Source organism: Apostichopus japonicus, chromosome 13, assembly GCF_037975245.1.
Source record: "Apostichopus japonicus isolate 1M-3 chromosome 13, ASM3797524v1, whole genome shotgun sequence".
Taxonomy (NCBI): domain Eukaryota; kingdom Metazoa; phylum Echinodermata; class Holothuroidea; order Aspidochirotida; family Stichopodidae; genus Apostichopus; species Apostichopus japonicus.
Window position 1 is genome coordinate 7,001,799 of NC_092573.1, and position 13,909 is coordinate 7,015,707.

The following is a 13,909-nucleotide window of genomic DNA, read 5'->3' on the forward strand; positions in this document are numbered from 1 at the left end:
ATATATATATATATATAATACCACTACGATTTACTGTATTGTATCTTTAACATATCTAGCTCTCACATGCTCCCAAAACATAACACGTGTTAGTGTGTTATAACACCCTGGCATATAAATGCATAATATGCTACACGTTAAGAACAAATATAAGCTCACACCTTTTCGGCTTGGGTGGTACACCATACTAGGGATCATTTACTCTCATCTTCTGTATCACCAATCCATGGAAACTTTCTCTGACTTACTGGGACCAAGCTACATATGTGGATTATAACTATCCTGTATCAACCAACCGATAGTTTTGTCCCGATCAGCTGATCAGCACCCAAAGATTGATTTTGAACACAGCAATATCAACATCTTTCATTTTTGATAAGCAGTGGCGTAGGAAGGTACTTTTGAGTGGGGGGGCTGAAGACTGATGGCCAGCCTGGGGGAGGGGTCTAAGGGGAGGGGGTGTCCCCCTCCCCTTTGGAATTTTTTGCATTTCCAGGTGGCCTCAGATGCAATTTGGTGCAATATAGCACACTTCAACACCTACTCCATTTTGTAAACTTAATTTTGTATTTTCACCTGGCCTTAGATGCAATTTGGTGCTCCAAATGAGATTTTTTTTTCTCATTTGGAAATGAAAAAGGGGTTTTCTGACTTGCGAACCGGGGGGGGCGGAATGATACTTCCGCCCCTCCACATTTTTCACTGGGGGGCTGGCGCCCCCCAGCCCCCCCCGGTTCCTACGCCCTTGTTGATAAGTACGGTATAGTTTGGTTTCGATTTTCTTCTTCACTGCACAAAATTGTCAAACAAAACTGGTCGTTATCAACTTTATACTTAAGGGAACCAATTCAGTTCAGAGGATACAGGTTATATTTATAATGAAACCTGTTTAGTAGGGCTGAACGGGTTTGGTTCATTATCTGTAATACATGCAACATATAAGATGTACTTACCACGTCAATTAGCTGTGACATAGTTAGTCCAAACGATACGTCCAGTATATCGGAATTGTTTGCGACAGGGCGGATAAGGCGGTTGTAATTAGAGAATAGTTTACGGAATAATTCCTCTTCTTTCTCCGATGAGCAGCAACCTATTAAGAAAGACATTTTAAAAGATGAATAACATGTTGCTTTAATATTGTATCTATGCTGATTGGCTGTTATAGTAGTGACGTTTCCGCATATATCGATCGATTAATATATATTAATCAATTGGAGAATATTGATACTATTATCATCACTCTTTGTTATAAAATCTCGGGTCAGTTTTAACTGTGACAAATGAATCACTTACAATAAATGCAAATTGATGGCGCTCATGGGAAAGATGGGCTTTTGTCTGTCAAAAAGATGTATATATATATGTCCTCTTTGCCTGTTGATGTTTAGACGAGCTCTTTAGAAATGGCTATACTACAATTATACATTTTAGACAAATATGTGTAGTTTAGGTAAACATTAATTATGTCTGTCTAAAAATACCCCATCTTCGATTTGACTGCTTAACTTACAATGCTGTCAACTTTATGTGTTTTAATATTCTAGCTTTCCAGACTATTTTTAGAGTAAACCGATAAATTACCCCAATTTAAGGACAAGAGTACTCACATCGCTTAGGCACATCCAACACATTTTAAGGTGGCCGGTCATTTCTGGGTATATATGGGTATAACATGCATAATGTATGTATACTCTATAATGGACTAACTTAGTAGGTCTTGCGAAGTAATTTGTAATATTTAAATTCTTGCAAAAACTGACATGTTGGCTATTCATGACACCCGCAATTGTAGAGCCCAAAGTTTCCAACACTTGTATAAACAAGCCTCTTTACCCATAGGTAACAAACTGCCTATATGCAGGTCTTTACTGGCCCAAAGTGGTCAGGTCCATGATTACCTCAAGGTTTGCACTACATGTACCCCAGCTGTGTATTTACAAGCTAACACCAAATCTTGTTTGGCAACATCGGAATATAGGTATTCCGGGGGGCGAATTTCTTTTTCCTGAACCTTTCGGGCAGTGTACGTGGAGTTTAACCAATCAGAGCGAGGCTGTGTTGATGACGTTCTACGTGCTTACCAAATGTTGAAGTGGGGAAATCACATTGGATAAGTCAACATCATTGTTGTACTACAACAGAAAGTATTAAGGTATGTAGGCCTTGCACTAATAACATTATACTGAATCATTGTGCACAACTTACGTGACGTTTGCATCGGTTTCTTTGTTGAAAAACGGCGATGTATGATCGCTGTGAATTTCAAGTTGTTGCTATAGTGCTAAGATTATTAAATTTTGACTCACTCGTCAAGTTGCTGTTTGCAAGTAAAAAAGTTATTTTAGTTGGCCGTTTAATCATATATTTTTTAAAAAGTCTTTGTCTGATCCTGTATTTAATTGTAATTTTGATTTTCTGCGCCTGGAACTGTGTTTAGGAATTGACTAACATCAGTTAGATAAAACATATTTGACTTTCTTTACTTGTAAATTATCATTGGTTTATTTATTAAAAATCCTGCTCTATGTGTTAATAATTGGAGACCTAACGGAGGTCCGATTGCAATGAAATAACTTTTCCTACAGCAACTCCTTGAGAGAGACGAGGTCCAGTAATTAACGGTTCATTGTGGAAACTGCCAAATATTTGTTGTAAACTGATGAGCGATTTATGTAAATAAGAGTGCAAGCACTGCCCTTGTTTTATTATGCAATAAATCCTCTCTTTTAAATTGTTCCAGAATGAATATTTGTTTCCCTTGTCTATTATTCTAGCCAGTCATCTGCCTTTAAATTAGGATAAACTTTCCTAAAACGGATGTACCACATTTTGGGACTGAGACCGATTTCCCTCTAATAAGATCTAGAAGGAAAATAAACAAATGAAACTATATATATTTTCTCCACACTATCTTCGGAGTTTCATATATAAGATGACCATGCACTAAAACCATGACATAACTTATAATATCGATTTTCAATTCATGATATAATACTTGGACATAACTACTTGGACATGAGAAAAATGGGGGAAAAATCCACACGGGGGCCTGAACTCGCGGACCTTCGTTTTCCACCTTATGTTATTGAAGCAACGCATTTACCCGACTGACCATCTTTACTGAGTAGTACGTCATCAACGCAGCCTCGCTCTGATTGGCTAAACTCCACGTACACTGCCCGAAAGGTTCAGGAAAAAGAAATTCGCTTCCGGGGGGGGGGTGTCATTATTTTTTTTTTTCTCTTTACCTGAAGACCATTCGGTCGGATTGCTATGTGGAGTGTGCCACTTAAAAGTTTACATGGCATGTGTTCCATAATACACCTCAAAGTACAAGTGATCTGGTCACGTGGTGATCAATCTAATTATCGTAAATACAACACAACATGAGTACATATTATTACAGATTGTCACAGGCTGTCACGTGACCAGTGTGTATGAAAGATGGAACTGTGCATGATGTCGTACGTAATGCGTGTCACCTTTAACTATAGAAGGTCACTTTGCCTGTGGGCGTACAGGTGTCACTTACCCTGAGCAAAGGCCAACAGGATAACGGAAGTTAGGACCAGCTTCATACTGACGGTGCTGCATAAACTGCATTGAAAGAGACTAATCAAGCTAGGCCTCTGTTCCCGGCACCTCTGACAGACATCTATTGAATAACTTCGCCGTTTCACCTATCGAAAAAAAAAAGTAATGGGTAAAATGATATTACTTAAAAAAACTGACGAAGTGTAATTGTTGGCATTATTTTGTCATGGTAGAATTTGCAGATATGTATTTCCGAGTCTGTAGCTGATTGGATGCATCAATCACGTGAGTTTACATAGCAACCAACAGTGACCACCGTGTTCCGTCGAGTCAGGGAGCGGAGACAGTCTCTTGGTAACACTCGTAAACCACTCAGACATCTGTGTCTCAAAAGGGATTGATCACCTACTATTAGCAAAGAAACTTAGTGTTTTTTAAAAGACGCTTACGTATAGCCTTTACTGATCACACGGATCCTTCATTATGTGTAAACTTTTCTTACCTTTGACATTACGGAGAGTATTCAATATCTAAAAGTCTCATACCAGATTGGTCGACAATGTGGCCGTAAGAGGGAGACATTCTTTTGCGTCGTATTCTCCTACTGAACACTTGCTTATTGTATAGTAACATTTGCTTTGTCACTACATCATCATGTGATAGTAAAACCCCTTGAAACACCTATTCAATTGAGTTTCCATTTTCAATTATGCATTATTTGCTCTCTTTATGAAAGTTAGAACATTGATGTAGTTTTTAAGGTTAAACCACAATCCGTAAAGGTTCAATTAAATTTTTATTTCGGAAATTTTTATTTATAATGAACAAAGAAAGAAGGACATCTATTTGCCATTGAGAGCAGCGTGATGAATGTTAAGTTGTACTTTTATCACAAGATATGCGTCTATTCAAGAAGTTCTGGAAACAAATGTTTCGATGCTTCTAATATTGCTTTTGTTATTATGCAACAATCAGTTGGCTATGTCATACTTCATCGATTTCATGTAAATGTATACGATAAGCCTACTGTTTGCTAACATAACATGATTAACATTGCCTTGAGATGACTTACCTTACTTATCGAATAAAACGTTTGAACAGTTACTTTAAGTGTTAAATTGTAAGATTTGGATGACACGCTTATTTAATTATTTGTTATGTCATAATGAGAGCCCTAGTTGATCCTGATCAAAGCTAAAATATTTCCAGTAAGAACTATTCAGGATTATAGTCGATTTCATGGTAATCATAGGTAATCTTGGCACCAGCTGAAAGCAGGGAAAGAGGTGGGGGTGCATGGGAAAGATGTGGGGTAAAGTGGGGACGAGGTGGGGTAAAGTGGGGAAGAAGGTGACAAAAGAGGTGTGGAAAAGGGGAGTGAAGGTGTGGAGGTGATGATGTATTTTTGTATATTGTTATGCTCGTTCTCCAGCAATATTGATGACGTGTCTTCGATTTTTCAAAATTTGCTCCCAAACTTAACGTACGTAATTTGAACTGGTAAAGTTGTCTACAACTTGTCATTGTCATACAAGAAGGTCGTATTCTGCCCGTCTATCCTCTTAGAACTGTCTCTCGCGATTATACTTTGCTCGAGACACTGTTGTCTTCGACACATTGCACAATAAATCCTTCAAATAAACCGGACTATATATATATATATATATATATATAGATAGATCTGTCGGGTGAGCAACATTAAGATGAGCTCTCTAGAAGCTGTTTAATCCCGCTAATCAAAGGAACTTCGCATCGTATTATCGCTCAACTGCAAATATCATTTGATGCTTCGCAATCAGTTATCTTGATGAACAAGCCAAGACAAACTCCTTTGGTCGTCTTCACTGGCTGTCTTTGTGAGGTACCCCTGTCTCGTGCGATTTCACTTGAGATCGTCAAAACACACGTCAAGGGTAAAGATTCTCTTGAAATGCCAACTCGAAACAGGTGCGTCAGTGGAAGGGGAGGAGGAGCAGCAGGGAGCCAGTATCTTCTCCATTCCATCTCGTTGAGGATATAACAAGATGAGGCTATAGGAAGGAACTTCCACTTATTATTTTCTTTTTCTTATAGGTAATTTGTTTCTGCTAAGAATCTGAAGGGGCTGTTTCTGGGTCCTCTTCAAGTATTTAACTGAACGTTAAACGTTATGAAACGTCCCTCACACGTGATTAGGTTTATTTTATCGCCTTTCATAGACACAGGGGATACCTATATTTATCGCGTGTAGAAACCGGTCATTCATCTACAATGGATTGATGTGCTGGGGATGTGATTTTTTCAACGGTTTTCGGAAAAAGTAGCAATTAGATAAAGTATAATAAAATGGTGGTGCATAACGTCATAAATTATCTTCTGCTTAGATGAAAATGTTACGTTCTTAATTCACAGGCAGACTTCGATCGGCGCGGACCATGCAAAGATTAAACATTATGTACATATTCAGCTACTGTTAGTCAATAAACAAACTCGTTGAAATCATAATGAAGGAAAATTAAACATTCGTATAACAAGTTTATTGTTATAGTTACCGTCGAATGTTTGAATTATTTACACATTTATCTGCCACATATTTAGTCTGCATGTCTTGAGAAATATTAAGCAAAAATATATCGGCTGACGATTACTCACTCACGTGAAACATGGTGGTTATTGATGTAATCAAAATTATTCAGGAAATTATTGATTAACTTAAAAGAGGGACTCGACTGCGTGAAAATACTGGCAATCGATTAAACAAACGTAATTAGATTGCTTTATACATGTGTTTCTCATTATCCTGATTTGTATTCAGTTGTAGCATAAATAAAATAACAAGTAGGCAAATATACATTGCCATGGCAAACTTACATACATAAATAGTTAAAAGTGCTCATTTCACCACAGAAGCATGCAGGATCATAACCATCTATTTTGATATATCTGGAAATATAACGATTGTTTGTTACATGGCAACATTTTAGTTGATGGAATTGTGTATGTAGCTTTCTGTATTGTGTGCATGGTAATATAGACAAACACGCAGCTAACTAGAATGTTATACACGTATTCCGTGCACGTTCCTGTTGAATCCTGTACGAAAACTGCTGCACCGTTTATATTCCAGACGACCTCGTGCACAGCTGTTGGGGATGATGATGTAGCATTTATCAATAACACAGTACTGTATATTATCCAATGAATTGACATCACAAGGTTAGCAGCTGAGAACAGGTATATGCCTACAGCTGGGATATGTTAGGAGGGGAATCGAGGGCTCTTGGGTCGTGGGAAGGGACCATGAAAGAAGAAATTGTAATGCTCATGTGAGGAACGAGATCTTCGGTAAGGATGAGATATTTAAATTAACATAAATCATATGGAATATAATTTTGGCACTCTACAAATTTTACGTGAAGTCTTGCAGAGTTGATGGGAGGGAAGGGACCAATTTCTCGGCGCCACTGAGCAGGGGGCGCTGCAATGTATGACTGTTATCATGATTAAAACACGAATTACGTGGGCTTGTTGTCAATTAAATGGTGTGTGTATTTAAGAGAATGTTGAAAAGAACAACAAAGTGACATTTCCTTGGCCCAATTAAATTGTTTTAATAATCAGTTCACTACAGAAAAGGAATGACCTTTTCTGCAATGTTACTGGTTCTCTTATAAATAGTGTTTACTGGTCCAGTCTCTTATATTATCGGTGATGTTTGTCACTTCGTAAAACAAAGCAACATTTCTACATTTTCCATAAAGGGGCCCTTGGATTAAACAAAAAGCGTTTGAGACACTTTAGGCAATAGATTTGCGTCAGCCCGTAAGTCAATTAAATGTGAGACTGCAGGTCTGATTCTCGACAGGATCTCAATTGGGGTCCTACCCTCAGATCGGGGAACTTCAGAAAAAAACTGAGAACAAATCTAGCCTATACATCTCAATATCATTATGATTTAACATTGCAAGAACAAATAGTTTCAATCAGACAAGGGCTAATGATATTCTGGAATAAATCGACAAAGATAAAGCGCGATACACGTTTTGTTCGTAAAAAAAAGCTACAATAATGTAATTCTGATATTATTAGAGCTATTAAGTGAGCCAATATAATGAAGTTTTTCAAATAATAGCGGATTAAGCCGACAGTACGTGCTAACCTTGCATAATCCTACTTTAAAATATATATTTTATAAACTGCTAGCAAACCATCTCACGGCAATGTTGATTTATAATTCCGTCCTCGTTTATTAGGTTTCATAATTTCATTGAGTTCAGTTGATTATATATCAGCTATAGTCAATTAAGTCTTTAGGGGGTGGGGGGGGGGGGGGTAAGGGCGACATTAGCCAGGGCAATGTACAGTCGACGTGCCCATTTCATGTGGAGAACGGATCCATTGAAAAGTGTTGACATTTAGCAAAAATGTAAAACGAACAGGATGACAGCAAGCAAACAAAATGTAGACTTAAGTATATATATATATATAGACATGAGAATTTCGATGAACTAAGATATTGAACAAGTTTGAAAATAACCTCATCTTCAGCTTAATTTTAATACAGCAACATAAGCTAAGCCCCAATAGCATGCAGGGCAAATCTCATTATTTTCTGAAAATGTTTGGACTTTCACACACACAGTGACGTAAAATGCAAATTTTTGAAAATAAATAAAAAGATGACTCTTTTCATATTTATTTTAATGAATGAAAATATCAACCTTTATGTTGTTATGAATTTCCACTTAATGCAAGTCGAATTATCACTTTACTTGCATGTACTGTAGTCTGTTCTTGAGTTTCTAGTCTAAGCATACGTGTGTACTGTGTAGCATATATACTTAAGTGTGAAGCCTGAGCACGAGTGTGTAGCATATACTTACGTGTGTAGTGTAGCATATACTTACATGTGTAGCATTAGCTTGTGTGCATGTGTTGCACAAAATTTGAATATATATGGCTTATACTTCAGTTTGGTATAACTATTACAGTCTATAAAATTCAAATCGTAGCTTAATGTTCCTGCATACTCGTGTATTATCTCTTAGAATATTTTATAAACATTGCTCAAAAGTGACTCTGTTGACGGAATAAATTTCACTGAAAACAGTTGATTTTCTTACCTTGTGTTGCGCAATAATTGTAGAATAAAGTCGATCCTTTGTGATTTTGCGTTGTATACGAAACAGTCTGTTATAATTTGTAACGAAAAACGTTATAGTGTTGAGCAGTCGGACAACAAACACATAGTGTCTGTATTGCTAGTTACACTGTACAAATACCTATATCGATCAATGACAAATAGTTTCAGTAACAGCTGTGGTGAGACATTGGTCCGTTATCTCTTTGATTTCACTATTGTTATTTAAATGTTGATTACTACGCGGTCTCCGCGGGGATAATTTAGACGCCATTTTGTTATCCATTCAGAGTGTGCGATTCGATCGATTGACTGATCTCCCACGATTTAGTAAGAAGTTGAGTAAACCACAAGTATATGTAAACTAATGTATCGAGAGCTGTGCGGTACAATGGTTTGAAGTATCTACTATAATCTCCTTTTGTTGATTGGTGGAGGACAAGCAAATTAGGCTAACTAAAATGCTCAGGAAAACAGTTATAACCTGTGAACGAAGAGTGATAATGACTTGAAATCGAATGTGTTAGTTTGAATATGTCGTAGAGTATTAATCGCTAACAGTCAGTAGTATAACTAAACTTATGTTTGCAAGAAAGTAAATTAATAGAAAAATGCTAATATTGATGACAGAATGTTTACAAATGGCAAAAAAAAAAAATCTGCATGACATCAGAAAAGTTAAAAGTAATAATGCAGTTGGTAATCTCATGATTGTCATTCAAATAGCATCGAGAGAGATGAAGTAATAAACGATTCTCTTCACGACTATATATAAATTAATCTATCACCATAGACCCGACTATGCCCGGCAAGGTTGCTGTGCAGTGTTGTAGGAAGTTACCATATTTAAAATAAAACTAAGGGGCAGATAACTGACAAGTGGGGTCTTCACCAGAAGAAATTTCTGCTTTGTAGATGCTACGGTGGCTCAGATATGACATTGACATTTTCAACTATTTTATATCAAAATTTCTACTTGTTATTTGTTACTTGTGCGACTATCAGTTTTGCATTGAAACTTTTTATTTTTCACGTCAAAGAATTTCGAATTTTTGCCGCAAATTCAAGGAGAGAAAAAAACAGTATAGACAATTAGACGTATCATTTCCTTCCTTATCCCCATGTTGCTCTCAGAAACATTTACTGAAAATGAAACTTATAGTCGGGATTCACAAAGATTAACACCAGTTTATCCTCCCAAATCTAATAAATTTGGGTTATCGGGAATATTGGAATATTGACATAAAGTAAGTCCGTTTCCTAAATTAAGATTAATACGGTGAGACACGGCAAATGAGTCTGCGCTGATGATAAAAACCAATGTCACCCTTCATTGACTCCAGGAGTGGAAGAACAGGGCTTTAGATAAATCCAAAGGTTGATGGGCGTGAAATTGCGGGAAAATATCGAATCTAGATAAATCTAAAGAATGATATTAAGTTATTTCTAGAGAGATTGAAGGGTAGTGTACCGGAATGACTATACGAATGGCGATATAAACTTACAAATATAAAACAAATATTAAACGTTTTAATTAGTTAAGTGTCGTTTGATGAAAACTGAGTGTATTATATTTGTATTAACGGTTTCAGAATAATCATCAATTCTTTATTCATTGAATCCTCGCCGGATAAGTTCTGTAAAATCTGTGTTGTCTTCGAATGTACAAAAATATTATCAAACCGAAGCAAAGTTTACTATATAGTCATGGCGATGAGTAGGCTAATTTTGGGAATGACGTCATTCGTCATAAAGCACGGATAGAATTCTCGTCTAGGTCTCGTATAGGCTATAGAACTGAAGAACTAGATAATGAACAATAGCCTATAATATTACGCTGACTCAACAGACGCCGCGGCCATGACCACCAACAGCAGAAAATTCAGTGATATATTTTTTTTAAATATAATGATTACCAAACAAATATATTGTATCGTCTTTTCAGTTTCATTTCATATTTTAGGGCTGTACATGAAACTTGGGGAAATATAGCTCTTGGTCTGTAGTCTATAAATACTTTTCTTTTATTTCGTCATCGTATAGAGATGATAAATAACATTCCTGACAATATCGTAACATTTTGTCACGAAATACTCCAAGGAGTGTGAGTATAAATAGCAATGATTGTGTTATAAAGCTAACCGCAGGCTGGAACTTACTGAGAACAACGGTGATATTGACAAACAGAACAGAAATGCATTCAAAGCTAACAACTGACACACATATATACATATATATACACACACATATAAATATACATATATATACACACACACACACACATATATATATATATATATATATATATATATATATATATATATATAGCACTGATTCTCTGCACATCGATTTACTATCACGTAACAGTTTTCTTCATGTCATTTTATATACGTGTCAGTTTAACTTTTAGGTCATGCATGGGTAGATTGAGCATTAACAATAAATTAACGAACACTACTAGCAGGTTTGTACTACTGATCGAAGTAAGTACATCATACGAAACATTATAACCGATACCGTATAAACCAAATGTATGTACCGTTACGGTATATCGCAACATCGCAGATTTGATGATGGGTTGATTAGACGCGACAATGGCCTTTTATGCATCTGTTCCGATTCATTGTATTGTGAATGTATCGCATCCCCGGATGCCTCCAAAGCCTTCTCCGAAGCCGCTAATGTTGCATTAAACTTCTTAATTCTATAAGCAGTGTGGAGTTGGCTTATATGGTGTACATTTACACAACAAAGTAATTACATTAGAGCCAATGCACCTCATACAGGCTATATATCTTAGAAATAGAAAAAAGGTATCTAATTAATAATCGTAATGTAATATTTGAAATTTACATCATTACATTGTTTCGATAACCATTTTGCTTGTATCAATTAATAATAATATAAAGGCGAATAGACTGGTATCACAGTCTTTCTTATGCCCTTTTATTAGTTGGCATAGTAACAGCTCGAGGGAGGGCTAACGAGATACTGCAGTAGAGCGAGAAATCAAAAATCTCAAACGCGTGATTTACATTTCCAGAAGATTTTATTATACATCCTGAACCGAGTTAATCGATTAACCGTCATTAAGTCGAATGACTACTTAAGACTACATATGTGTTAAATGGATTTATCGAATAACCGTGTGACATGTTATTCCCTTTTTATGACTGTGCTGTTGCATTGATCGGATTTATCGAATAACCGTTTGTCAGTCTATATACCGGACTGTCTATCACATCGTCACTGAGCTGTTGTTACCTTACCGATCGCAAGAGCGTTTCTTCATAAAGTATATAGTCGGCTGAGGAGGCCCAAGAGAAGGTTGAAGCTAGCAAGCGACCTGACTCATGACATTTGAGACATAACAATGTTACGTATAACCCTAAGGTGCCGGTAATTTGTAAAGACAGATGTGCAAGGAATCTATGTGGTATCTAAGGCTGTGATTCCCACAAGCATCGGCTTACTTTTACTTTGTCTTTCTAAAAGCGGTCTGGTGACAGATTATACATAAAACATGATTAAACGATATAGGCTTGCAACATGGCGGTTATTGTCACAGCTGGTATCATTAATATATGTAGTGTATAGCTTATACAGTAAGCTACCCCTATATTATACCAGCATATGCACAATGCCGATAACGTGAACGAAATTACTCACCATTTTAGGTGAAGATTAAATAAGTGTCCGAATGTGCTTCGCTATAGTTTCCCTAAGATGCATTGGTTTAGCACTGTTGACCAGTCCGCCGGTCAAGCTAGCGGAAAATAGAGGGCGCTACATTTCATAAATCACACACAATAGAAATGGAATCAGTTGTGTTCATGGTGACAAAAACCATGCATGCATATCATGCATCATGTGGAATTATCTATACTACGCATTTACATTGATTATATGCGCTGACGTAATATGACGAGTTATTTCTTCAATAAACAAACTTTTGTTATTGTTTTTTGTACTTAATCAGCACACCTGCATTTCTTGATATAAGGTAAATATAAGATAAAGGTTTTTCAAACTTACCCTAGTAATTACTGTTCGCAAATGAAATTCCCATAAGGTATGATTACGCCATGTTTGATCCACGCAACTCCCAAATATTCACTAATCCCAAATATATAACACTCGAAATTTTTCCAATACCATCAGTAATATAAGTATTACACAGAGTTTAATACAGCCAGCGTTATGACTTATTCATCTGCCATCCTCCAATAACTCATGTACATATTTCAACTTCGAGGAAACGTTGACTAAGTCTTCTGTTTTATATGGTAAATCCGAAACATGTGTAATATATAGACATCTCTTGACAGCAAACTGTTCCAGTCAGAAGTAAAAGTGATTTACGCACTGAAGTGATTATCTTTTCTTATCGATGCCAACGTGCAAAAACGGTACAGCATGGAGGATGTACATGAGTATGATTATTCCCCTTCAAGCATGAAACATGTAGAAGAGAATATACGGCGCCTTGTATTTCCAAGGGAAAGAAGGGTTTTTTAATGTTTTTTTCGTTATTGGAATCATGTGTATAACTTCTCCCGATATGTGTATTTAGTTTCAATTTGTAATCATGAGAGTATGATCAAGTATATAGCTTATATTATGTATCAACCAAGGCAAATTAAAGTGAGATCATTTCAGGCAAATTTTATGCAAATAATCATTACTTCGAGGCAACAGATATCATATTTCAAAGGATGTCGCAGTGTAGTATATAATAATAGTGTAAGGTAGATACTGTGGCGTGAATACTCAAGCACTCATTTAACATAAAACATACTGCTGTTTTTTATGCTATACCGGGGAAGCTGCCCTGCGTGGGTGAGTTGTCCTATTAATCTATGTGTGAATCTATTTTCGGTTAATCGACGGATAACTGCTCCATGCATAGAGAAGTGAAAAGCGGTGACAAAATTCGATTGAAGGAAATATTTAAATGCATGCTAGTTATAAATAATTAACTTGTTTGTAAGATTCAGGTCCACTACCTATATAGAATAATAACACAAAAACCGCAAAATATTCCGGTTCTCCGGACAAATGTTTCCTTTGGCCTCAGATTGCTTACCCAATATACAATCTGTTTCTTTTAGCCTTATCACGTCATCAAAAGGTATTGAACTCGTTCGTTGATTTTTTTCTTCCCACCCACACCCACACCGTTTCAAAGGTAGATATGGGCCTGACGTCCAGAAGTGTTAATGTAATGCTGCTTCACTGATATTAAAGGTGGGC

At 36.5% G+C, this 13,909-nt stretch overlaps 1 protein-coding gene across 3 annotated transcripts in view; it reads right to left on the reverse strand.

Moving 5' to 3' along the window:
* Positions 1–13,909, reverse strand: part of LOC139978927 (acetylcholine receptor subunit alpha-like 1) — a 57,456-nt gene that overhangs the window by 5,063 nt on the left and 38,484 nt on the right. Inside the window, exons 1-3 of one of the 3 annotated variants that reach the window (XM_071989512.1) lie at positions 12,692–12,836; positions 3,536–3,683; positions 954–1,093 (exon numbers count right to left, since the gene is read on the reverse strand). In XM_071989512.1, coding sequence (XP_071845613.1) covers positions 954–1,093; positions 3,536–3,581 — 186 coding nt within the window. In that variant the 5' untranslated portion in view covers positions 3,582–3,683; positions 12,692–12,836. Of the gene's footprint in view, positions 1–953; positions 1,094–3,535; positions 3,684–8,639; positions 8,796–12,691; positions 12,837–13,909 lie in introns of those variants that run through there. The other 2 variants (XM_071989511.1, XM_071989510.1) reach the window with 2 other exon arrangements.